The 27,092-nt window shown below is 42.4% G+C and overlaps 1 protein-coding gene across 1 annotated transcript in view; it reads left to right on the top strand.

Annotated features, from left to right (window-relative positions):
• NCOR1 (nuclear receptor corepressor 1) overlaps positions 1-27,092 on the top strand; it is a gene marked incomplete in the record, with an annotated part of 219,411 nt that overhangs the window by 126,288 nt on the left and 66,031 nt on the right. The window contains 6 exon segments of the mRNA XM_073616883.1: positions 3,508-3,570; positions 12,766-12,905; positions 16,254-16,377; positions 21,885-22,440; positions 23,039-23,165; positions 24,602-24,803. Of these exon segments, the coding sequence (XP_073472984.1) occupies positions 3,508-3,570; positions 12,766-12,905; positions 16,254-16,377; positions 21,885-22,440; positions 23,039-23,165; positions 24,602-24,803 (1,212 nt within the window).

The raw sequence follows: 27,092 nt of genomic DNA, 5'->3' as shown, positions 1-27,092 counted from the left end.
GCAGGCAAAGGTCTGCATTTGGAGACAACTGATCTAGCACATTAATGGAGTCATCTTTTTTTGGTCATGTGCAAGGCTTTATGACCCAAATTGCACAGTTACTTCATTACTCCAATCACATAGGACCCAGGCTTGCATCTGTGCCTTCTGCGGCAGATTCTATCTTTGATTTTTTTCCAGCAGCCTTAGCAGTTTCTGAGCAACTGGCTGCAAGGGCTATGTTTGATTCTAAATCACTCAAGACCTTGTCAGATGAGCTTACCCCCGAGTTGCTGCTGTGACCTGATATTACTCATGTTGCTAGAGCCAATTTTGGCACTTATTGATGCAGTGTGCACCCCCTGAAGCAAGAGGATCAGCCTCTTGCTTTTACCTGGACTTTTTCCAGCCTGGGGTCACAAAGGGCAGCAAAGACTTTCCCTTTGCACATGTGTTTTTGTACAAAAAAAAAAAAAAAAGATTGTTGGTCTTGTATCTGTTGGTGTGGAGTTTGTTCAGAAGTAATTGTTTCCCACTGTGGAGCCAGCCATGTCTTTCCTTAACAAGATGTGTACCGTAGAGGATGCGGCTGCTTTTAGGGCCCAAGTGACAGAACTGTTTTCACTGGTGGGTCCTGCACTGCACCTTCTTTTGGACACAACTTTACTTTGTTAAACCATATCTGACTTGGCAAAACCATATAAAGGGGATCTCACCACTGTTGCAAGGCTGCCATCTGGTCTTTTGCTCAGACTTTCTCTAAGTTCTTCCAGTTGGATGTTTCTGCCTCATATGATGCCAGCTTTAAGCACACGATCCTTCAGGCATCTCTTTGAGCTGCAAGCATTTTCCAGTTCTTACGTTGAGCCTGCTAAGGATTTTTTGCTGATGCACACTACTCAAGTGGACTGGTCTTGGATGTTCTTAAGGTTTAAGACTACCTGTGTCCCTTGGTGAACAAGGAAAAAATTAGGATGTTTGCACTTCTGTAAAATCTTTTCCCATTGAGGGATATAGGTCAGTGTTTAGGATTATGCGCTTGGTACTGCTACTAAAAAGGCCTACTAGTATAAGTGGTTATACCCTGGGCTGGCCTACAGTTTTTTGTTTGTGTCCAATTCTTCTGTAGGGGATTTTTTTTTTTTTTTTTTTTTGCAAGCTCTGAAATTGTAAGTTAAAACTTACTTGCATAATAGCTAATCTGTTACCTTTTTGCATTATACATATTTCATATTCATATGCCATCTTGCAGAGTCTGTTCCTCAAATTGGTGGAAGGTGTCTGAGGAAAGTGATGTAATCATTCTCTCTCTTCCTGTAGGAACTAAGTTTATTCTTTGCCAGGACCATACATGTTATAGGGCAGCCTATCCCCACCCTAGTGTTCCTTCATCCCTGTCAGACAGTTACGAGTTATAAATGCTGTGATGTAATTTAAATGCGAGGGTAGAACTAGGTTGTGCTATATTGTTCTACGCAGTTATGTGTGTTGCCCCTTATACAAATTTTGGAGCTTAAAGTGTTACTAAGCCCAGGACCCTGCATTCACTATATCTGGTCTCCCACAGTACACAAAAATGCAATTGTTTTAGTACATATAAACTGCTAAATACCTTTTTTCATCAGCAGTTAGAAGTCACAAGACTGCTCTATCAGTGTCTGGTTAGAGCTTGTAGAAGGAGTTTTCATTCTGCTCTGACTGTCCTATCATGCTGCAGGACCCCTGACCCGCTGTCTGGACAGTGCTGATTGGCCCTGTGCTGATCACATGCACTCTCCCAAGAAAAAAAAAAAAAAACTCTCTAGCAATACACACCAAACTGAGCATGTGCAGCTTGTCCCCCAGCCTCTGTTCTATCCAGAGATGGTTTGGGGACTGTGGAAGAAGGGGAAGAACAGAGAAGACAGGATCAAACAGCCTTTTTACATGAAGCTAGGTTCCACAGTGAGTATAACAAGCATGCTTTACTGCATATACAGATGATTTTACTGTTGTGGGCTTAGTAACCCTTCAATAACATTAAGAGGGTGAGGTGGAAAGCCTACGACCTCTGCACAGCCTATAAAGCGCAAAACAAAGGGTCATAGAGAATCGGGTCCTACTGCTATGTCTACACAGCAGCTTGGGTATCCTTCTGAAAAAGCCACAAGAAACATAGTTTCGCAAGTGTGCATACATCCACTATTTTTACTTGCAGTTTTTAAAGGTAAAGATGCAATGTGCCACTCTGTCACTATCCCAGCAACACTGAGCTGCTAGTGAAGCACATTACACATGCTAAGCTTTTTGTTTTTTTTAAATAAAGCATACTGCCATGATGCTGGGAACAAGCGCCCAATGTATGTGTTCCAGGCGCTATTGGGGACAAGAGAATGTAATCAATATGGGAGTTCATTGGGCAAGCTTCAGGGGTGCCAGGATTTTAAATTAATCAATGTTGATTGGGAGAGTGGAGTTTCACTTTAACTTATATATTGTAAAACTGCACAGTACATTACAACATACAGGGTTATTTTATTTAAAATGTGAACTTTAGGTCTGCTTCAAATAGTTTCTAAGTAGAGTACTTTTTCTTTTTGCCTGCAATCCTTGATAACCCTGCTTGAGATGTTAACCCTCATTAGAGTTGCAATTTGCAAATCCATTATTGGGAAAGGTGCTGTCTTGGATACCTGTTCTCTACTACTGTATTCTCTATATTAAAACTGATGGACTCCCCTCACTCCTCTATAAGGAAGAAGTTTATTTTTTCTGCATTATTATCTTTAAATTATTTTAAAATTGATGCACGCTACACTTGTCAGAAATTCTAACCATTCCCCTGCTATGCTGAATATGCGTTTTGTCTGTGTACCCATTGGAGAGAATTCCCAGCAACTCCAGTAGGGACACGGATGGCAGTTAAAATCTGTCAGAGGTTCTAATCTTCCCCACTCTATCCTAACTTGACAGTTGTCAAACACTGGAAACCCTCCATATTAGGGTTACAGGGATGATCATGCACCTGAAAATGATGGTTATATACTTGATTTTAATATACTTTTGGTTTTCCTGAGTCCTAAGAACTTCTTAAACTGGTTGTAGACATTTGTGATTTGCTTATTTTAGACACCTTATATTTTAGGTTACCCTCCATGGATTATGTGGTTAGCTCTCATGGAATATTGGTGAATACGTCCACATTATGTTCCTGGTGGCAGGAATCATCCATGCATTCATGGTTTGGTGTTGTAGTCCATTGCTCCCATTGTGCAGTATTTTAATTCTGCATGGATTTTTTTTTTTTTTTTTTTCATAGTTTCAGCTCATCCGTGACTGTAACGCTCAGGTCCTTTTGGCTTGTCACTATCCTTCTTGTCATCAGAAGTGACTGCCTCGTAGCATCACAGGCAGCCTTCCCCTCGAATGGCTTTTACGGAGGAAGCCTGCACATAAATGGATCACTGAGTATGGGCTTTGTAGGATTGGAGCTCGTAATGCAAATCCAGGTCTTTCTTTTTGATGGGATTTGCTGTGTTGTGCTTTCAGCTTCTGCAGAGACTGTGGAGACCTCACGCTGGACTGAAGAAGAAATGGAAGTTGCTAAAAAAGGTAAAGATTTCAAGTTTGGTTTCCGTGGTAAGACGTAGATGCTGCTAATGTAGCTGATATTTTTTTTTTTTTTTGTGTGTGGTGTTCAGTATTGTAGTTGTGGCATTTTATTTGCTGTTAGGAATGGTTGCAATTTATGTGAAACTATAAGTGGCTGTGCGTCCGCTGAAAGTCACAGGCCCATTTCTTCAAAGCTACAAAAGGTGGGGATGACTGGGGAAGACAGTCATTGGTTAATTGCAGGTCACATGGCCACATATAGTGTTGACAGCTGTGTTTAGCTGCATTGGGGCACTGTACTCTTATGTACACTTACTGTGCTTATTTTTTTTTCTTATTTTATTCTAAAAGTGCAGCACCCCAAGATATGCAGGAGGTTAATGCTTAGCACTTCTTTCTTATTAGATATAGCCAGCTCTGTGTCTTAGGCTGTTACAATAAGTATTCATGCAGTCCTAAACATTTTCTGTAATAATCTGTGTTTAAACACAAGCTAGAATCCTTTGTGAACAATCTAATTATAAAAAAACTTGTTGAACATTTACTGTTTCACATGCATCAGAGAATTTTTTAAATGTGCTATCCATATTTTTAAAGTGCTTTCCCAAGGGTAATGGAAAATTTCTTATCCCCACACAGGGAAATGGGACACCTCCTACTTATAACCATTGATGGTGCAGCCCTTTTATTTTTGCCTTGCAAGGGGGAAAGGGTTTTCATCATATATATTATATTTTCATTTCCAAAGAGTACGCCCTCTTCAGGCTCCAGTTCTGCTTAAATATGCATACGCTGTGCACAAAAGGCCATTCTGCTTTGATAGATTTGGGCTTGTATTCTCTCTTGCATTGAGAACTTTCCCTGATAGGTCCTGCTGGAAGGACAGCCAAATAAACCATATTGTAATGTTAAATGTAACCAGACAGTTCAGTCTGCTACTCCTGAGAGTATGTGTGCTCATTCATTTGATTCTGTGCAGTATTATTACCCTGGGTGTAAAAGAGCCTTTGGAATGTACATGCACGAACCAGATGAAAAGCAGTACCACTTGCATGTTCCTGTCAGATGTGCCGGCCGGTCCAAACACTGCCGCTGGGTCACTGATAAGGACACTTCAAGCTTGACCATATAGGAAGTAGGGCTTAATCGTAGATGTCACTATAGCCTCCACGATTAAGCCCTACATAGTTGAAACATGTTAGAGGGGGCTTTCCTTATGGGTGCAGAGCCAATTGAAGCCATTTTGCGATCATTTGTTTTGAGATTCACAATATTGGTGGTATATCCGGGGGAAAAGTCCTAGCTTTTGTAAGGTGTTAGAAAGGGAGGGTGACCTCTGTTCAATCCTGTACAGGCCAACCTTTAGGTTATCCATGGATATGAGATATTTGTCCCCGTCCACTGCTGATGGTAGATTTTGGAGGCCATTGTATTTTTATGGGCTTTCTTAAAGTGGTGTTTATGCAATACATAGACATACATGCATGTGATTTTGGCAAAGTGGTTCTACATAATTGTTGTAGTTGGATCTTCCATCTGCCAATTCATGTCTAACGCTAGCTGTAAATTAGAGCTGTGGCTAGGATGTCAACATTCAAATATTTACATGTTTTTATTCTTAATAAGCAGTAAATAATCTTTACAACAAGATGTGATTTCTAATGTGAATGTTAGGGATAGATTGCTCCACAGTGCTTGTAGCTACATAGATCAGTAGATCAGTGAGGGTTTTTTTTATTAGTTTAGTTTAGTATTAAAAGGTGGAAACCAACATTGCAGAACTGTTGGACATACAAGCACAATCTAACTGCTTGAGCCATCTTCCCTCAGACTTCCAACTGACACTCTGTAAACATGAACAATCACTTCTGGAGACTATGTTCCAGAGGTCTCAAACTGGTGGCCCTCCAGCTGTTGCAAAACTACAAGTCCCATGAGACATTGCAAAGCTGACAGTCACAAGCAGGACTCCCACTGGCAGAGGCATGATGGGACTTGTAGTTTCACAACAGCTGGAGGGCCGCTAGTTTGAGACCCCTGGTAAGACCTATGGAAAAAGGTGTTTGGGAGGCATTCTGCAGGCTTCTGAAGCACATTCTTATCAGGATCCAGTCTCTAACCCCCCCCCCCCCCCCTCCCGATTACCTTAAGCTTTTGACCGCATGTTCCACAAATATTAGCTGTCCATACTCCAATCCTAGGGGTGTTCTTATTTGAAGTTGTGCTTTCAAGTTTTAACTCTCAACATCCTTTTATAAGTTAATTTGGTTTTCCTTCTGGACTAAAAATGCAAATCTGTGTGCACTGGGACAAAAAACGTGTGGGGGCAAATTTTCCATAATCCAAGAAAACCTTTTATTGTAATCAATTTTTTAACCTAATTTGCATTTTAAGAGTGGTATAAAAAAATCATGTTAACTATAGGATTCTAGCTTCCATATTGCTTGGAATTTTGATAGTTCAGAGCTTGCTTATGTACATGCATTCAGTGCTGGACAGTTCCTAATTTTCTTTTGGGAGAAAAATAAATTGGCTAACATTGCCAGCATGCATGTTTTGTTCACAAACGTTTGTCCTTTTATGTAAAGTTCTACCTTCTGGATATTTACCTGGAGATGAGCAAGTTAGTCTGGATCACAGTTGATCTATCCAATCTTGATTCATGAATATTGTTAACTTATCTTAAGCAAACCTATTTAACCAAATCAGTTATTCATTGAATATCCATTATTCTGCAAATGAATTTGCTCATCTCTGTTTGCTGCCAGCACTTTATGATCAGTAAATGTTTATAATAAAAAATATAAACATACGTGTCTGTGTGTGCATGCTTGTCTGTACTTCGTAAGGATTTTGATGTGAAACTGTCAGTTTAGATCTATCAGAGCTGCCATTGCAGTGTCATGCGGATGGTGTAAGCTGTGTGACTGTCATCTTTCTCTTTGCTGCTCCACTGAGTCCCCTGACCAGCATTCAGCAAGCGGAGTGTCAGGAAACCTAACATACTTGTACAGGGGCAGTGACTTGCAAAGTAATGAAGGAAGGATAAGAATAACAGCCCCCCGTTTGCATCTTAAAATCCTGCAACCAGCAATGGAATCTCACATATTTCTAAAGGAAAAGTTTCCTTTTAAGGCTTTATTTCATTCTATTTTGTGGGACACCTGAGTCAAAGATGACCTGAGGCTTTAACACAACTACGAACATAAGGAGCGTCTTAACTGCATGGTATTCATTATGACTAAAGTGTACTGAAAATGGTGCTTGAAGGACTTTGAGTATACCACAGCTTGAAATGTGTAATACCATTGGCACTAGTGATATCCATTTGTTCTGCTTTAGAAAGTTGTGAATAGAATTTTAAAAACTTTAGTCTAATTGGTAATTTGACTTTTTTCGTGGCGAAAATGCCTGCGTGGGTGAAATTACCGCAGTAAGCAGCTGTGACCTCCATAGAGAAGGTAAAAAGTCTTTACCTGGAATGACTCTAATAATCCTCTGCTAATGCAGCCACACAGTGTGATTATCGGAGCAATGGAGTTTTCTTCTAGCGCTTGACATAGTTCTAGTTCATTTAAGGTGAGCAGAACAGGAAGGAAGGAGAACTGACAGCCTGTGTAACATTCAGAAGCCTTGTCTCCTCAATGACAACATAGCTCAGGGGATTGCTTTCACCAACATAGAAGAATGGCAGCAATGTCCAGTGCAATAGCTCTTGGTAGTGCATAAAAAAAATCTTCATGTTCTCTCCCTTTCAATCTTTATATTAACGGAGGGTATTGAAGTATTGCCTTATTAAGTCCTAGGCTTTTCTGATGATTTTCATCTTGTTTACTTTGGTGACTGTTAAAGCTGATGGATACACCGCAAACATTAACAGTATATTAATAAGAACCCACCTTCAGAATTTTTGCCTTCAGAGGTAAAATCTTATCGCCAGACTACATCTGGTACACTTAATATTTCAAGCTTACTACTACTGACAAGCACTTGATAGATTCATTCATGCAGTGACCAACCGCTCAGCAGGAGGGAGGAGATCACAGGACTAACCTCGCATGGTTGGTACAGCAGCACCCGACTGGAGCTGCCAGTTTTTTTTTTTTTTTTGTTTGTTTATAGTTTTTTTTCGTGCAACCCGGAAAAAAACTGTGTGTACCAGGCTTTAGTAAGTTTTGGTCATAATGGTGTTTTGCCAAACTTCTTGTAGATTAGTTCTTCCATTCTGGTCTGGAAATTGGAGTCTTGCCACCTTTTAAAGGTGAATTTCAGCTTTTGATACACTTTACAAGCATACAAAGCTTCCTCTGAGTCAGAGAGATGGGCTGATGTCAAAACCTCTGACTCAGCCAGTCGAAGGAAGCTTTGTATTCATTGCTAGAATACATTGCTTTCTCTGAATGGCTGAGCGCCAATCAGATAGACTCTCTTGTGTTCCTGGTATGAGATGGGAAGTTCTCGGCTCGAGCCTGGAACACCGTGTGGTATGCTGTATATAGCCTCAGCTACATAGAGTTTATACAGCACATCCAGCGGCCTCACATGTCGGTAAGGGACAGAGTTCCAGCTTTGCCCAAACAAACTAAAGTGTAGCAAAAGCTGGAGTTTAGCTTTAAAGACATTTAACATGCTCCAGCAGCCACCCAATATCCCCCTCGATGTCAGCGGGTAGGGGATATTCTCCTGTGAGGAGTGCAGCTTCTGTTTGAACTCTATAGAATACATTGGCTGGCATCTGGAGCCATCAACACTGCTTAGCTTGGTTGGGGGAATCCATGGATTTCTCTCCTTGAGAAATATCTGAGCCACACATAGCTACATATGTTGTGGTAGTCCACATACAAGTGCCTTATCTTTGTTGATAGAGGTCACTCCTACGTAGAAGACTGGATAGAAATAGCTGAATTATAACTCTTACTGGCAACAATCCAAAGCAGCTGTGCAATGAGCTTAACTGAATATTTAAGTCAGTTACCTCCATCAGTAGGGTGTCTTCTAGAACTGCAGGCTGCTTTTCATGGATAGCCAGTGCTTATGGCAGCTGAAGACATGGCCTGACATTATCTTTTTACATCATTACATGGTGTCTGGTTGGGGTTATTAATAGATTAAATCGTTCCTCACAAGACATGATCAGACCTACCATGCAATAAAAATAGCCTGCTCTAATGATGGCAGAGTGTAATTAGGTGCTAAGAACCCTCTGGTGGTATAGTTTGGGGCCAATAGAAGCTTAGCATTTTGTTAACCTTAGGTGACGGGTGTTCGCTGCTGTCATTAAGGGTTCAGCCTCCAGTACATATTCAACTACATCCTGTATGAAAAGTAATACAGATTGGAGCCTGTTTTGCAGAACAAAGCAATAGCTTTGCTTAACTGCCACCCTCCACAGTTGTGTTGTGACTTGGAGCTGACACGGGGATGCTTCCAAGCTGCCACTTTTGCTAGAGTGCTTTATAAGAATGTTAGGTAGCACAATGTGATCACAGTGCTTTTGCAGTGTGGTTTGTTTGGGAATGGCAGTGATGCCATCTCTGGTGTAATCAGGATTTCCTGTGAGTTCTTGCAGCCAACTGGGAGCAGGTGAGAGACTGAATTCCATCCTTTCCTCCTAGGCTTGCACAGTTGTATGGGCTCCTTTTTATGTACTGAAATTGCTTAGTCTGATTTTGGTACTCTTTGTGAGCGTTCCACAGCATGCATAAAAAGGTACAGCGAGTCAGAGCACACCTCATTTCCTGGCTGCCCAGCATCATCTAGTCCATTCCTCCCCAGATGACCTATCCCTGGCCCACCCCTTTCATCTATTGAATTTCAAGTCCTTCAATTATGGAGGCTCAGCGTTTTGTATGGCAGTCTACATGCAAATGCAGTCTCTCCAGAAGTGGTGCTATCAGCAGCACTATTTTCAGCTATTGCATTTGCGTTGACTACCACTCATTCTGTTGTCACCCTCTGGGCTGTTGAGCTGACTGTCTGGTGCTTTGTATAACCAACCCCCCCCCCTCATTTTTGCCCAGATGTTTGAAGCTGGATGTATCCCTATTCCCCCAATTTTCAACTTAATAAAAGCTTCAATCAACTGGTATGTTGTGAAAACCAGGTTTTGAGTCCAGTTCCTCAATCTAGTTTTTGAATGTCACTCAAAATGATACCCACCCAGGAAGAGATTTTGATATTTGCATAACTATTTCCAAGAGGCAACCCACTGCTTTTGTCAGGGCTGTGAGCTCTTTGAAAGTAGTTATGTGGTAGAGTGCTTTGATGTTTTCAGGAAGTTATGTACAGCCCCTGCATTGCCTAAAGAAGCACAGAGACCCAGAGATAACTTCAATTAGTTATGTCATTAAAATGACAAGGTTTTATTTAAAAAATATTAGGATGTTGAAGTGGTGAGAGAAATCGGAGATGGCAACAAAATTAAACTTTGGCTTCAAGAACAAGTATGTTATCCAATTTTTGAGCATTCTTTCCTGTCCTGTTTTGGGGACTGTAATTCATAAAAGATGCACTATTCTAAAAAAAAAAAAAAAAAAAAAAAAACCCCGCAGGAAGCGTGGTTTTTTGTTTTTTTTTGTTTTTTTTTTCCTTCCATCGTTTCCTGATAAAACTTTTCAAACACAAGAGTGTGTATTAAAATGTTACTGAATTAAAGTGGATGTAAACCCGAATATTTTTTTTTTTTTTGGTCATAAATTAGAGTATAAGATTTCCTATCATTTGAGCCCAGTCTTGCCACAAAGAGTTAATCCAGCTCTGAGCAATCCTCCTTTATTGTTCAGTGGGGTAAATCTTGACAAACAGAAAAACTTTGTCAAATCTCCCCCCTTGCTGTGAGTGACAGGTGATTTACATCTCGTGCACTAGCCTAAGAGACATGTATTATTTATTAATTCCCTCCCCCACTCCTTTCTTCAGCATCTCTGCAAGGATTGGCTGTTCCACACCTCAGCATGATTTGGCATGCTGAAGTCATGTGGTTACTTTCCTGTCTTTTCATTGGATGTTAGAGATCATAGCAGAAGTTCAGTGTAAGAAATACACAGGAGAAAATGCATATTGACAAGGGGAGTGTAGAGGTGGGCGGGGAGTCTACTGACATCGCGACTCCACCCACCGAGCTCCAGACAACAGACCCACCCACAGAATCTGCAGTTTTTCGGGTCTCATAACAGACAGAGGGGAGACATTTGACAGGTAAAGATACATGCAGGAGGCATGTATATCCTTATAGATAACCCCTATGGCAGTAGTTTAGAAAGGATGACATTGGGTTTACATCCACTTTAAAGCCTTAGTCCAAAAAGTTACAAACGCAACAAATATTTGGTGTGGGAAAACCTTGAAAAGGCTTTAAAGGTGTGTTCACACCAGCTGTTGTGTTGCAGTGCAGCGGCTGATCTGCGGTCCAGTTGGATCAGCACAGTGCTGATTCACTGATCTCGGCACGTAGCACTGAAAAATTACTGCACATGGTAAATTTTTTTTACTGTGCAATGCAATTGTGAGAACCAGGCAGATGAGGAGACAGTGTTTTGCCTGGTCATATGCTGGATTAGCCACCCAATGCAGTCTCACTGCATTTGGTGTGAATGTACCCTGAGCCTCAAACTGTTTAGGGGCTGTTAAGGTGCTAATCCACATCAATGAAATCATCTGCTCTTGGGGCCAAATTAGAGAATATACTTTTGATCTAATTGCTTCTTCAATGAGGTGTCTACACTTTAGTGATAATAGTATTCATTTTACTACAATACAGTAATGGATGTACTTTAAATCAGCTACAGTATTCATACTTAACTAACTTGTGTACTCTACTAACTCTATTGCCAACTGCCTCTTTTACCAGTACTAGTTGAGGCATATGGGTAAGTGGTCGTGGAAAGGCAAGCAGACCTCTCAAAGAACACTGAACCCTGCATCCTTCCAATTTTCTCTGATGTCCCTATGTATCCTCAAAGGCTTGTTGTATTTTATTTCTCTTTATTATTCTGAGTGATCAGATATCCAAATACCCCAGACTTCCATACTTCACTATGGGGCATAATCCTTCAGGGATAACCTCTGCAAAGTTTTTACAATAACTTTTTAAATTGGGTGCATTGTTTGCAAATGTCTGGGTGTTTATATTTTGAAGAAGTATCGCACTCCACTCCTGTTTATTCTAAAGCTACAGTATCAGATTGTTTTACAAGAAAGCTTGTCGCTTAGCCCCATACAGTTCTAATGGTGCTCTACAAGCTTTATTAAATGTAAATGGTTGGAGTTGACCTATCCCATTGATAACATTTAAACATAGTCAAGATATTTGCAGGATCAGGTACTCCATGTTAGGACATGGATCTTTTTCCAGCAAGGGTCCAGTGCTTTAATAGCCAGCACGTGGTCTATGAAATACAAGTTTAGGTGATGGGCATGCTTAATATGTGCATGTGAAGCTGTAGGTGGTGCAGTGCAAGATGACACCGTTCTTTTAGCATGCATTGGTTTCAGAACTAAACAGTTGCAGATCTTTAGGACATGTACTTGCCTGCATGGTATAACCTGATTTGGAAAGCACTGTCTTGTGAAATGTCATTCAGGTGTTAGTTGGTCTTACCCAAATTATGATATTTGGTGGGAATAGGTAAGCAGGGTTACCACACACCCCAGACGACCTTTTTCAGAAGAAGACCGTATCGAGTGGTCTAATTTTATTCTTTCATCAGAAAGCTATGTAATGGCTCTGAGAAACTGTAGCTCTCAGGTTGTTTGTAACACAAAGACAAGTATGCTTGTAGGTTACAAGCATGGCTTGACCTCTTGCATCTCATTCAGAAGATGGATTTTTGTAAGCCTCTGACTGCCATCTACTGCCTATAGGTAGTGAAAGCTGCAGCACAACCACAAGACTTTTGCCTGTGATGTATCAACCCAGCAGATCAACAATCAGGATGATATAAATCTTTTCTTTTCTTTTTTTTTTTTTTTTTTTTTTTTACTTCTAGCTAATTAGATTTCCTTAGCTATGTAAGCATTTAACTTTGTTCCGAGTTGATCCTTATCATTGTCCTAATTTTTCAGTGTTTATTTTAGTATTAAATGGGTTAATTCCTTTACCTAGTGGTTACTGCATCTTGCGCTTTACTGTTTTTCAAAGAATGCTTGTTTCCTTTAATTCATTCAGGCCCCTTTGGTCTGTTTGTGTTTTGGCAGGCTTGGTGGAACATGGTCGTAACTGGGGAGCCATTGCCAAGATGGTAGGAACGAAGAGTGAAGCCCAGTGTAAAAACTTCTACTTTAATTACAAAAGGAAGCACAATCTGGACAACTTGTTGCAGCAGCACAAACAGAAAGTGAGTATTGCTGTAAAGAACCAGTTAGACTTGTTAACCACCTTTTACCTGATTTTAGATGTTTACATGTTAACCCAGATATGATTTTCAAAAAAAAGAAAAAAATTCTATATAACTTAAGTGAACATAGTTTACATTTTCCAATATGTTGTTGAATGAATGAATTTGTAGTAATCTTTTTTTAAAGTAGCATTTCCAACCAGTATTAAAAAAAAAAAAAAAAAAAAAAAAAAAACCTTGCAGTTTTAGTTTTGTTATTAAGAATCAATAAATGTACATTAAACTTTGCTTGAAAATGTCAACCTCTTTTTAATAAGGATGAGCTCGGGCGTGTTCGCACACACCAAGTGCAGAGCCCGCCAGGAAGTCGGCACTGCACTGCGATAATAACAGGCAGCGAGACATTTCCCGATCTCTGCAGCCGCACATCGGGAAAATCTCACTGCCTGTGATTAGCACAGAGCCGTGTCGACTTCCTGGCGGGCTCTGCACTTGGTGTGTACGAACACGCCCGAGCTCATCCTTACTTTTTAATGATGTATGCCACCTGAAATTTTAAATCTCGCTAACCGTGGAAAGCCTTGCAATATTAGCTAGCCTTTGGAGCTGTAGAGTATTATGAAAAAAAGGAACATCTGTTTATGCATTTAACACTCTAATTTGGAGAGAGCAATCACCTCATCTTATCCATCTGACTCTTTTTGGAACAGTTTACCTGAGAATATACGATTCTAACTGTTGATTTTTCTGTTGACCTTCTTTACTGTCTGGTAGGCTCAGGTGAATCGCAAGCATGGATGAGCAAAATTACTATTTTTTTGTAACAAATCACGCAACTATATGGATCTTTACTTTCAACCATGTAATGGTAATTTTCAAATCCCATTGGATCTTTTTATGAAAAGATCCTAGTGGTTTAGCTGTCATTTTAAAGTCAAAATCCTTTAGTTGCAACTCCCCCTTTCAGTTATGTTTGTAAAAAGTTTAACCACTTGCTTACTGGGCACTTCAACCCCCCTCCTGCCCAGACCAATTTTGAGCTTTCAGCACTGTCGCACTTTGAATGACAATTGCGCGGTCATACAACACTGTACCCAAATGAAATTTTTATCATTTTTTTCCCACAAATAGAGCTTTCTTTTGGTGGTATTTGATCACATCTGAGATTTTTATTTTTTGCTAAACAAACAAAAAAAATGGACATTTAAAAAAAAAAAAAAATCATGTTTAATAGTTTGTTATAAAATTTTGCAAACAGGTAATTTTTCTCCTTCATTGATATGCGCTGATGAGGCAGCACTGGTGGGCACTGATAGGCTGCACTGATGGGCACGGATAGGCACAGATAAGGCGGCACTGATGGGCACAGTTAAGGCGGCACTGATAGGCACAGTTAAGGCGACACTGATGGGGACAGATAAGGCGGCACTGATGGCCACGGATGGGTGGCACGGATGGGTACCACTGATGGGGGGGCACTGATGGGGGGGCACTGATGGGCACTTATGGGCACTGGTAGGTGACACTGATGTGGGCGCTGATAGGTGGCACTGATGTGGGTGCTGATGGGTGGCACTGATGTGGGTGCTGATGGGTGGCACTGATGTGGGTGCTGATGGGTGGCACTGATGTGGGTGCTGATGGGTGGCACTGATGTGGGTGGCACTGTGGGCACTGATGTGGGTGGCACTGTGGGCACTGATGTGGGTGGCACTGTGGGCACTGATGTGGGTGGCACTGTGGGCACTGATGTGGGTGGCACTGTGGGCACTGATGTGGGTGGCACTGTGGGCACTGATGGGTGGCACTGTGGGCACTGGTAGGCAGCACTGCTGCCTATTGCCTTGTGTTAGAAGATCGCCGTGATCGGGACTGATGTCCCGATCACGGCCGCCGGTGATCGTTTTTTTTTTTCCTCCTCGCGCTGTCAGCGCGAGGAGGAAAAATAGCCGATTACCGGCTCTGTTTACATCACATGATCAGCTGTCATTGGCTGACAGCTGATCATGTGGTAAGGGGTCGGGACCAACCCCTTACTCTGATCTGTGATCAGGCGAGTTTCATAGACTCGCTGATCACCGAGCGCGCCGCGCGCGCCCTGCAGGGGGCGCGCAGGCCGCTCATGCACGGGACGACGTCAATAGACGTCGTCCCGGCAATTTAGATCCGTGCTGTTGCCGTCATTTGGCAATGGCCCGGATCTGAAGCGGTTAATCCTGTTTCCACCCTCGTGCACAAATGTTTACTGAAGTAAAATAAGATCTTTAGAGCAACCCTGGTAGGGTGGCAAAAAAAAAATCCTAAAGGGTGCTGTGCAAAAGATGAGCTCTTATACATGCCTCTCTGGTTGTTTGTGCCTCCTTCCTTCCTGTCATCCCAGCCCTGCAGCCTCCATCAGTCAACATTTTTGAGAGTCGGTTGCCTGTGTCCCCACCACGGGCTGTAGTTTCAACCTCAAACCCTACATTACTGCAGGACGCAAGAATGATGTCGGGTCGAAGGATAGAACCAGGACCCGTGGAAGGGCACACAGACATCTGTAACTCCAAGAATCATTGAATGCCAAAGAGACTTACAGATGCTACAGGCTGGAATTTGAGAGAAGTATGAGGATTCCAGCCACCAGAGCGGCGTGAGCATAAGAGATTTTTATTTGCAGGGCATTTTTATTGCATTTTTACTGCCCTGACAGGGTTTTAAATGAAACTAAATCACTATCTGCAGAGAATGTCATGCCACAGTGTGCAAGTATGCTGTGTATACTTGCACATTATGGAAGGCTTATCTTTGATATATAATATCACTATGATTTGTGCTAATAACCTTTTTATATATATATATATATATATATATATATATATATATATATATATATATATATATATATATATAATTTCTATAGCACATCAATCGAAAAACAGCCCCTATTTAAAGGCGAAGTTCATCTTTGTGAAAAAAATGAATAAATGCACATTTTTGCATGAAAAAAAATGTGTATTTTTTTTCACAAGAGCCGGCCCAGCATTGCACCTGCAAGCAGTGCATTGTTTGGCTCCTACAGCTATCTGCCTGTACATCCGAATGGGCTGTCAGTTTAAAAGCTGCAGGCTTGTGAGTGAGCTACAAGGATGCTGATCAGCACCCTTGCAGTACACTGAGAACTACAAGCTGTCTGCCACAGTGACAGACGGGACCTGTAGTTTTTTGTCATTAAGACTACCAGGTAGGTGAAACTGGTGTAAGTGCGCAGTGTATTTACAGCTCCGCGATTCAGATCGAACTGCTATTCTGATTACATTATTAAAGGCTGAATTATAACAAGGCTATTCTGTGCTGCTTGTATTGTAGCCTCGTAAGCCACGAGAAGAGCGAGATGTATCACAGTCTGAAAGTGTGGCATCCACTGTTTCTGCCCAGGAAGATGAGGATAATGAAGTTTCTAACGATGAAGAGAATGCTGAAGATAGTGAAGGTATTTTTTCTTTTTTGAGCTGAAGTTCCTGATGAGAACCTAGCGGTATCAGCTTTACAAAATTATGAATCACTGCCCATTTGCAAGTTGTGTGTAAACTTGGTATGAAGGAGTTCTAGATGTGTTTTAAAACATTCAAATAATTTACTTGAATTTAAAAGGGTTCTAGCAGCATCTAAAAACATTCTAATGAATAAACCTGAAGGTTACCTATCCACACCTACCATGCATAACCTGATTGTTCGATATAGCCAGTGTAAGTACAACCAGGATTTCTGTTCTGTTAGTCATGTCCCTGGCTGGCTTCTTATGGTGTAATTCCCATCAAGTTTATTGTTTAGGTGCCCAATTATAAGTGTTACAACTACAAAAGCAGTAAATGTAGGCTGGGGTTTCTAAACTTACGTTCCAATTTACATATGTTCCTCAATGGTAATATTTTTATTTTGCGATCACAGTTGCATACCTGCATGGGGATGTCCATTCTGTGGTTTGCTAGTGCCTTCATTTTTAAAAGGTGTTATTTTTTTTTTATTTTTTATTTTTTGTCCATTAGAGGTGCCACAGAATTTAACGTTCAGGTTATACTGCCACTAGGATCCTAGGGAGATGGATGTCTTTTTTTTTTTTTTTTTTTTTTTTTTTTTTTTCAGCTCCGCTCTGAAAAAGACTAAACTTTTTTTTTTTTTTTTTTTTTTTTTTCTTGTTAGCACCTTTTTTCTTCAACATTTCTACTTCAATCAAAACCTTTTCTCAAGTAGTTTTTCAGGACAGCACCCTGAGAGATGACTGGTCTCACCTGACAGGAAACACAATCAAAGAGGTCAAAAACCCCCACCCCTCCCTGTGCTCCTCAGTTTTTGATTGTTTCCCCACAGCAAAACAGTTTGTCATTATAGCCGAAGGGCAGGAGATCTCACCCTGGGAGCCAGACCGCAGGTTTGGGAAGCCTCTGGGTCTAGTAGGGCTTCCCCTTCCCGGGGGCCTTTTCTCCAAATCGGGGGGGGCGGCGCGGCCCCCGAGAAGTGAGGACCCTGGGCACAGTGGAGTACCCAAAACTTTAGGAACCATTCATCCTGTTCCCTCCTCTTACCTGACGGGGTTGTCAGTTTACAGGAGGCTGGCAGTCAAGTCTTCCGTGGGCGCGCCAGACCCTGACTTCCGAGACTTCCTGGGGTCGCGCAGAGCTTGGCTGGTACTGGACGGCACTTGCAGAGGAGGAGGTGAGCGGCCATCATACCAGGCGAGGGGCGGTGAAGGGAAAGGAGGTCTTTAGGGTCACAATAGACCTAAAAGACATGTACCTTCATATCCCCTTTTTTCCAGAACCTCAGAACTTGCTACACTTTGCGACTCTCACGGATCAGGCTGTTCAGCAATTGGCAGTTCAGTGCCCTACCCTTTGGACTGGCAGCCAGCCCGAGAGTTTTTTCAAAGATCCTCGCAGAAGTGGTGTCTCACCTCCATCTCCAAGAGATTGTGCTGATTCCCTATCTGGACGACCTATTGATCTACAACCAGTCCTGGGATCACCTGCTTTCCATTTTGGATAAGGTAGTGAACACCTTAGAGTCCTTGGGGTGGTTAATCAGCCAGGAAAAATCCTCACTAGTTCCATCAGTCCAAGGTTTACCTGGGGTTTCTGGTGGACTCTGTGGCGCACAGAAGTTGGTTCTCCCCCAAAGAAATATAGAAGCTGTCATAGGGGCAGTTTCGACCCTCCTAGAGCCCAGAGAGGCTTCTCGCAGGGCCATTATGAGGGCACTCGGGTTAATGACATCATGCATTCCCGCGGTAACCTGGGCTCAGCTCCACTCCAGGGCTCTCCAGGGATTCCTATTCTCCTGGGATGGAAAAAGGGGAACCTTAGACGGGAAGGTGTCCCTTACAAGGGAGGTAAGAGAATCGCTACAGTGGTGGCCTAATCCTCAGAGGTTGGAGGGGGGTCACCTCTGGAGCCGGCTTCAGCCACTCATAGTGCCAAAGACGGACGTGGGTGCCTGCGGTTGGGGTGGCCATCTAGACAAACTTCGGGCCCAAGGAGTCTGGAACAAGGTTCAGAGGGGCTCTTCCTCCAACTTCAGGGAGCTCTTGGCGGTTAGGGAAGCCCCAAGAGCATTCAAAGAAAGGAGATCCAGATCCTTTCTGACAACTCAACGATGGTGGCCTTCTTGAATCACCAGGGAGGGACCAGATCTCATACACTTATGGGTTTAACTCAAGAAATCCTAGAGTTGGGGAAGCAGAGGATCCCCTCAATCTCTGCAGTTCACATAAGGGGGGTCTTCAGAAGCAGACTACCTCAGCAGGCAGCTGATCCACCAAGGGGAGTGGGAGCTAAACCCTGAGGTATTCTCTCTCGTGTCTCGGTACTTTGGCACACCGGAGATAGACCTCTTTGCCCACAGAGTGAACAGAAGAGTAAAAAGGTTTCCCTGTCCAGAGAGAAGGGATCTGAGGGGCAGGACGCATTGACTCAGGTCTGGGAGTTAAACCTGGCCTATGTGTTTCCCCACTTAGCTCTGATCCTGAGGATACTAGAGAAGCTGAGCCAGTCCAATGCAGACTAATTCTGGCCGCACCCTGGGGGCCCAAGAGGGCCTGGTTCCCCACCATGGTTAATTGGTCATTAGTCAGTATTCCCTGCAGGACACCTCCCATTACGGCAAGACCGCCTCCTACAGTGGCCAGTTTGTCATCTAAACCCCGGTTTCTTCAAGTTAACGGCTCGCCTCTTGAGAGAGAGAGAGCCTGCGGCAGAAGGGGTGTTCCGAGAGAGTAATTGAGACCCTTTTGCTGAGTAGAAAGCTGGTTACCAGACATATTTATGCCAAGTTCTGGGGAGTCTTTCCCTGTTGGTGTCAGACGAAAAGGGCTTCCTAACAGGATATCCCTGCAATCCTGGACTTCCTCCAGGAGGGCGCGGATCAGAGCTTGCAACTAAGACACTCTGGGTTCGGGCAGCAGCCCTATCCACCTTCTTGGACAGGAGACTGGCTCTGGACCCCCTGATTAGAAGATGTTTGTCGGCTAGGGAGAGAGTGTCCCTGGTGCAAATGAGTAAATTTCCACCGTGGGATCAGGCCCAAGTCTTGGAGGCCCTAACTAGGGCACCCTTCGAGCTGTTGGCTCAAGTTCCGCTTAAGTTACTTTCCCTTAAGATAGCCTTCCTCCTGGCCATTACGGCGGCCAGGAGGGTAGGCGATCTTCAAGCTCTGTCAATCCAAAGAACTTTTTCTTATTATTTGAGGACAGGGTTATTCTCAGACAGCATTCCCTGTACCAACCCAAGGGGGCCTCACGTCTTCACAGGAGATTGTCCTTCCTTCCTTTTTGTGACAACCCTCACAGCCCAGGCGTGACTGTGAGCGGAGCTAACCGAACCTAGCCGAGTACACTCAGCTATCTGTATATGGGCGCCGCTCGATCCACTCAGTCACGCCCATCCCGGGCGGGACTATGAGTGGAGCCGAAAGCGGCCGAGAGCTGCCGCAAGTCACGGCTATGTATCTCGGCGGCGCCATTTTCAAACTCCGATATGTATATCAGCGTCCAGTGATCGCTCCGCTCACAGTCAGCAGGGGATCGGCGTATAACACGCACCCGCGATTTTCCCCTGATGTTAAGGGGAAAAAAGTGCCTGTTATACGCCGATAAATGGGGTAATTGTCAGGCAGACTTCCTAAGCCATCAGCACCTGGCCCCAGGGAAGTGGTTCCTACATCCAGAGATGTTCCAAGATCTTGGTCTCCAGGTTTAAAGCTTATAATTAGTTTTTTTTTTTTTATATTGGCTTTGGGGATGGTACATTGAATGATAAGTCTCTTGTGCTGGCAGTTATTGTGTTTGTTGGAAATCTTCAGTCCTCTGTCCCCCAGATAACCCCACAGCTGTGATCCTGTGTGCTGTGTGCTGTGGAAGTTAATACTAGGAGCTGCAGCATCTCAAAATTTACGCTTTTCCCCACCTTTATCATTCGAAGAAGCTGTAATATCAGTCTCAACAATAAAAAGTATTCTACGAGTAGAGGATGGACGGATGAATGAAGGGTTCACCTTGTGGGAACCAATAGCCGCCTCACCACATGTTTTAATCCTTGAAATGCCACACCATTGCACACTGTTTCAGAGCGGTTGTGGCGCATACTCGTTTGCTTGAAAGGTTTACATTCAGTGGTACTGAATGCGTTAAGGGTGATCCTTTGTCATGGGTGCAAAACATCATGTCCACAGTATGTGAATACACCATTCTGCTGCCTTTGCTGCTCAACCACATATTTTTAACGCGCCCCCCCCAATCCACCCACAAGTCTAAACGAGCCCTCTGATTCTTACTGACACACATGGTCTGAAATTAAAGATATTTTTGCATACAAAGCAACACATGCACTTGCATGCAGTAAAAGAGGTTTGTGTAATGTTCAGGACCAAGTACTCTTCTACTCTACATATCGGAAAGTGTTGATGCATAGTGATTGTCTACTCGTGACCTAGCTTTGAGGTTTGGAGAGAGTCTCATGCTTTGGGTACGTAAAAAGAGAGGTAGGAGACGAGAACATGAGTATACGCAAGTAGAAGTTGGCCATTAAAGTAAACCTGTTTTATTCTGCATGTGCAAAGTAAATTTTGAGTTTTGTATGCCTTTACTCTACTCTTCTGCACACTTCACAAGATACAGAAACTACAGACTACAGGTACTCATCACTGCAGTGCAATGGTGTGAAATACACTCATTGCAAACTACTCATTTTTATTTTCTGTGCGTTTTGGAATTCATTTATAAATGCATCCAGATACAAGTGGTGTGTGTGTATAGGCTCGCACACATAATTTGGGTGGAGTTCTAATATAAAGTGTAAACCTAACTTTTTTTTTTTTTCCTCCCTCTAAATTACAAATGTTTTATACGTGTTGCTTTTGCACAGAGCAGCCCCCGATCATCCTCTTACTTGGGTCCCCTGCTGGTGCTCCAGGCCCTCCTCTTCTACTGTGCTACCATAGAAAGTCGCTTCCAGTTGTAGAACAGCTGTGGGCTCAGTCCTGTGCCTTGACACAGAGCAATCGCCCTGCCCTCCACTGCCTCATCGCAGGAAGTGATTAACAGCAGCAGGAGCCAATGTTCCCTATTGCTATTAATCTGCCCTGTAAGGAGGGAGAGAGTCACCACTCTGGCCCACACTGTATGGAGATCAGGCTTGGGTGAGTATAGGGGGGCCTGGGAGGAGAGCTGCATGAAAAAAATACATTGGGGTAAAAAAAAAAAAAAAAAAACTCCTATCATTACAACCACTTGTTGGTGACTCAGAATTGCCCAAACGTGGCTTTCAGTCTAATGGAGAGGAATAGAGACCGGGAATCTGGCAGTAGTATACGCTGCAAGTAACAGAGCAGTGGGGAAGAAATGTAGAAAGAATTAGGTAGTTGCTTAGAGAATGTACAATTACAGTTTAGAATTGGATTATACATCATTCTAAAATGGACGGTGCTCATTTTATTTTTGTTCTTCAGGTGCTGAAAACAGTTCGGACACTGAGAGTGCCCCTTCGCCTTCAGCTGGAGAAGGAGCCAAACAAGCTGAAGAAACACCAGAGAGAACCACTGCTGCTTCAGTAACTACAGCTGCATCTCCATCAGAGGAACCTGCCAGCAAGCCTGCTACTAGTTCATCCCCGACCACTGCACCACAGAATGCTAAAACTCCTGAGAACCAGTATCCAGAACTACAGGTGAAAGAGGAAATCAATCCTGAACCTGAGGAGGCCATGGAGATTGAGGAGAGAAGTGAAGGTACTGAGTCTAAACTATCTCCTGGCCTCCAAATCAGTACCAAAGCTGAACCTGTTGAGTCTGAGGTGAAGCCACCAGAGAGTGCTCAAGTAAAAATAGAGGACGATACCAAAGACAGAGTTTTGGAAAGAATTAAAGAGAATTCTGAGCCTGACGACATAGAGTTTGTTCCCAGCAAAATACCTTCCCATACAAGGGTGGAGTCTCAGTCAGAAAATGACTCCAGTGCTACTTGCAGTGCTGATGAAGAAGTTGATGGAGAGCTTGAGAGGTCAAGGTAAGCAACAGGTTTTGATGGTTTAGATGGTTTAATGGCTGTTCATTAAAGGCCGATTCTAGTCAAGTTCGCTCAAGAACCTGACAATGATATAAGACCTTGTTTACATGGGTGTACTACAGCATACACCCATGAAAGGGTTTTGTTTACCCACACAGGGATGCTCAGATGTTCTGTGCAGGCAGTCCCATTGATGTCAAGTGGGATACAGTGGCTGCACAGACAGCCACTGCTCCCGATTTGACAGTCATGTGTGTACAGGTGTAAGGCTCCCAAAGCAGTGTGCTTCTGGACCATGCGCAGGCATTGCTGTCATATTGGGAGTCCATCGCAAGAGCGCAAGAGAGGATGGTTCTGTACCTACATGCAGTGGGACCATAGGGAGCAAAAGTTGCCACCCTTCTCGGGTCATAACAACAAAAGAATTCTGAGAAGGATACATATTTGAATAGAATTTTTTTTTCTTTTTGTTGAAAACCATAGTTTAGTGTCACATGGGTAAAATTTTTGATTGGAGTTTGACATTGACATTAATGTCAAGAAGTCTTGATTTGTTAAAATCTGATGTCTATTGCTTTCTATTACATTTTTGTTTTAGGATGTACACTATTGATTCAAAGCCTTCAATGTTAAACCCAAGTGGAACCATTCTGATGTCCTCTGTGAAGCAAGGGCAAATGGATTTGCAGCAGTTGCATCACCGTGCTGCCGTCATTCCACCCATGGTAAGTGCTTTGGCCTGGGAGATCAGCAGTACAGGGTATGTGTATGTGTGTGTGTATATGTATGTGTATGTATGTATGTATGTATGTGTGTATATATGTATGTGTGTGTGTGTGTGTATATATATATATATATATATATATAAATATAAATAATGTCTCTATATATATGTAATGTGTGTGTGTGTGTGTATGTGTGTGTATATATATATATATATATATATATATATATCTATCTCTACCTACCCCCCTATGACAGAAATTTTCTCTCCCTCCCTAAGTGCATGATAACACGTTCACATAAAACCGGTTGCTGTAGATAAATAACCTTGATTATCAGATAGCTGTCAGAGTACTCCATACCTGGTTACGGGGGTGTTTAAACCGCTTGCCAATAGTGGTACTGGTGCATACGTACATGCAAAGTCCTGTATGCTCATGTGTATTCCAGCTAAATAATGAACTAGAGGGGTGTGTCCAGTTATATGGCCTTAGAGTTAATAAACTTGTGTTTGTACATTTAACACTTCCGCTGCTCTGTATTTTACACATATATGAACATAGTGTTTTTTTTATTTGGGCAAGGTAACATTCTATGCATGTGTGCAATCACAGCGAGCCCTGTGTTGACCATCAACACAGGGCTCTGTACAGGGGGAACAATCGGTTTCTTATCTCTGCAAAGCAGGGATAAGAAACCAGAGATCAGTAGTAAAACACATTACACATAGTTAGGCACACATTTAACCCCTTGATCACCCTAGATGTTAACTCCTTCCTAGCCAGTGTCATTAGTACAGTGTATATCAGTGCACTGATAACTATATTAGTGGCAGTTGTCCCCACCCCCCCATGTCAGTTAGTGTCAGGTTGCCCTGCCATTATCACGGGCCCATTATAAGTTGCTGATCACTGCCATTACTACTATAAAAGAAAATAAAAATTCCAATATATATAGATATCTCTATCCTAGTTTGTAGGCGCCATAACTTTCATGCATACCCATCAATATACATTTATTGGTGTTTTTTTTATTATCAGACATGTAGCAGAATACATTTTGGCCAGAAGTTATGAAGAAATTAGATTTTTTTTTTTTAATATATATTTTTGTTGCAGAAAGTAAAAAATATTTCTTTTTCAAATGTTTCAGGTCTTTTTTAGTTTTTATCGCATAAAATAACCCAGTGGTGTTCACCATCACCAAAGAAAGCTTTCTTTGTGTGAAAAAAATATATAAACTTAATTTGGGTACAGTGTTGCATGACCACACAATTACCAGATTGCTAATCGCAAAAAAATGGCCCGGTCATCTTTTGGCGCTCAAGTGGTTAAAAAAAACGATAACTTAAATGTGTGTTTTTTTTTTTTTTTTTTATTTAGCACATCTACAACAGCTGTGAGTATTTATTCAGATTTCCCTTCATGTCCTTTCACAGGTATCTTGCAGCCCCTGTGCTATCCCCCCTGGCACACCAGTGTCGGCAAACAGCTTCAGTTTGTACCAGCGACACCTTCAGTCTTTGCATGAAAATAACTTACTAGAAGAGCAAAGGCAGAGGCAAGAACAGATGAACATGGAGAGCAAGAGATCAGCCAGCCCAGCAAGCATGTCTAAGAGTCCAAGCATTGATTGGGAAGGTAACTACATTGTCCTAACCGGAAAAAATCCTCTGCTCCAGTTCTGCCGCTGTTTTGGTGCTGAGTATTTGTATGAAGTACCTGAAAAAACAGCATTGAAACCATTCCCTTTTAAGATGCAGGTTTTTCTTGCTTCCAACTAAGCTGCCTCTTAGTAAATATACTTTGTCCTTTTATCTTCTACATTTTCTGTTGTCCAGTGGACAAAACATCTTTCCCTATAGAGAAATAATAGCCAGCCCCTACACAACTAAAGCTGTTGATTTATACCCTGTAAATCAAGATACTTTCTCTTTTCAAACTATATTATGCAAGAGAACCTTGTGGCATAGAAATCAAAACTTTGAAGCCCCTTTAGAGCTAGACCTTAGCAATAAAACGCACGTTTTATGTAACACATTGTACCTCAATATGCTCTAGGTACCAAGAGGCCTGTCCTGCAGTGACCCATGGGAGTACTGCATTAAAAATTAAAAAACACATTAAATAACACATTATTAAAAAACACATTATTGAAGACAAAACTTGTAACAAATCCCTCCAGCGATGCGCTGTCACCGATACAGAGGCGTCCATCTTCACCTGGTCTTCTTTCCGGGTCCGCAGGCTGCGGCCGCTTGAACAGCTGAGCCACAATGGCGCTGAGCCCATGCATGTGCACAGGAGTAACGGCCACGGCACAGAGCTCTGAAAGAACGCCACGAGTATGCTGTTCCTTTAGAGTGCTTGCGCTGGTGATGTCACTGGCTGCTGCTCACTATCATATCTCCAATGGTGCATGTTTAGGAGATATTGAATTAACCTACAGGTAAGCTTTATTAAAAGCATACCTGTAGGTAAAAATAGTTTCCTACCACTCTAACAAGTTACCATGCATGTGTCAACAGGCTGGACAGGGAAATAATGGGAATCTCCTCACTATAATATACAAACTGTAGCAAAAACCTTTTGCCATGTATGTTGTTTTTTTGCTTTCTAGATCTTTTGGAGTGTTCCTTCTCACGTCCTTATTTGGGGACACAACAAAAATAGGGGAACCTCCCCAACTTCAAAACAGAACACAATAAAATTTTTGCTGATTCCAACCCTTACCCATTCCATCCAGTGGGCCCTGTGCCACAGGCTATATGATTGTACAAGCACCTTCCTGTGCTTGCATGTACTGTCTGTTTTGTCCTAAAATACTGCACTTACCTTAAATGTTGGGCGCCATGTTAGATAAGTGGCCAGACCTGCTTAATGTGTATCCTGCCCCTTCCTAAATATGTCACCCTCCTATTAGCCAAAGACCGAGTGCACTATGTAACCAGTAGGGGGCAATGCAGGCACGAAGAGGTCGGCCAGAATATGTGATTGACTTTTCCCTAATGCAAGGAAGGTATTTAATATAATCTATTGTTTTACAGAGACAGTGCCCGAACTAACAGTGATTGGGTGGCTGTTGCTGCATGGTTTGCTTTAAGGCCAGTTTCCATTTATCAGATTGAGAGGGTAGGATATGAGTTGCTGAATCTAGATGCGGCATGGCTGGGTTGTGAAAAGGATTTTGCAGCATCCTGCATATTTGCCAAAATCAAAACTTTACATGCATATACCTTCAAGGATATTCATTCTATATATGTTTGAAGTATTGTCAAAAGCCATGACTGTGTGCAGTGTTACTCCTTAGGAATTAACTACCTGTATCAGTTCCAAGTTCAGGATTTAGCCGCTTATCAAGAGATCCATTTCAAATATTACTGTGCACATCCCAGAATATTCTGACAGTTGGCAGCTTATAGCCAAGTATAAGCTAAAGGCTGTTTTCTCACAACTCTGCCTATCTGGCAGCTGCGCATATTTACATTCTTACCATTTTCTATTCCTTGTCCAAAGTGAACTTTTCACTAAAATGCAGAGTCTGCTTACACTGTCTAGTCCCCTCCCCCTTCACAAATCTTCTACTATTAGTAGAAGAGGTTTTATCCTCGCCTTCTGTCCAGGGCACACTCCTTCAGTAATAGATACTGGGGAATACTGAGCAGCCAAAATCTTAAAAATGCTAGCCTAGAATGTTGTCTTGCAAGATTTTGCTTGCTCTGCATTAGCCAGGATCCTCCCCATGAGGGTAGTGACATTATGCCCAGCATTTTCTTTATCTGTTTTTTTTTTTGGTACTTAATACACCTACTAACATTAAGTGATTTGTAAATCGAATTGGGAAGGGTGCCAAGGCAATTCGAGTGGAGTTTGTATTTTTCTTAAATTTTCAGTTTAAGTAGTTAGTTTTTCTAAATCAATCTGGCAGTA

This window comes from Aquarana catesbeiana, linkage group LG02 (genome assembly GCF_042186555.1).
Source record: "Aquarana catesbeiana isolate 2022-GZ linkage group LG02, ASM4218655v1, whole genome shotgun sequence".
Taxonomy (NCBI): domain Eukaryota; kingdom Metazoa; phylum Chordata; class Amphibia; order Anura; family Ranidae; genus Aquarana; species Aquarana catesbeiana.
Note: the sequence above shows the minus strand (reverse complement) of the source record. Positions and strands in the feature narration are given on the sequence as shown.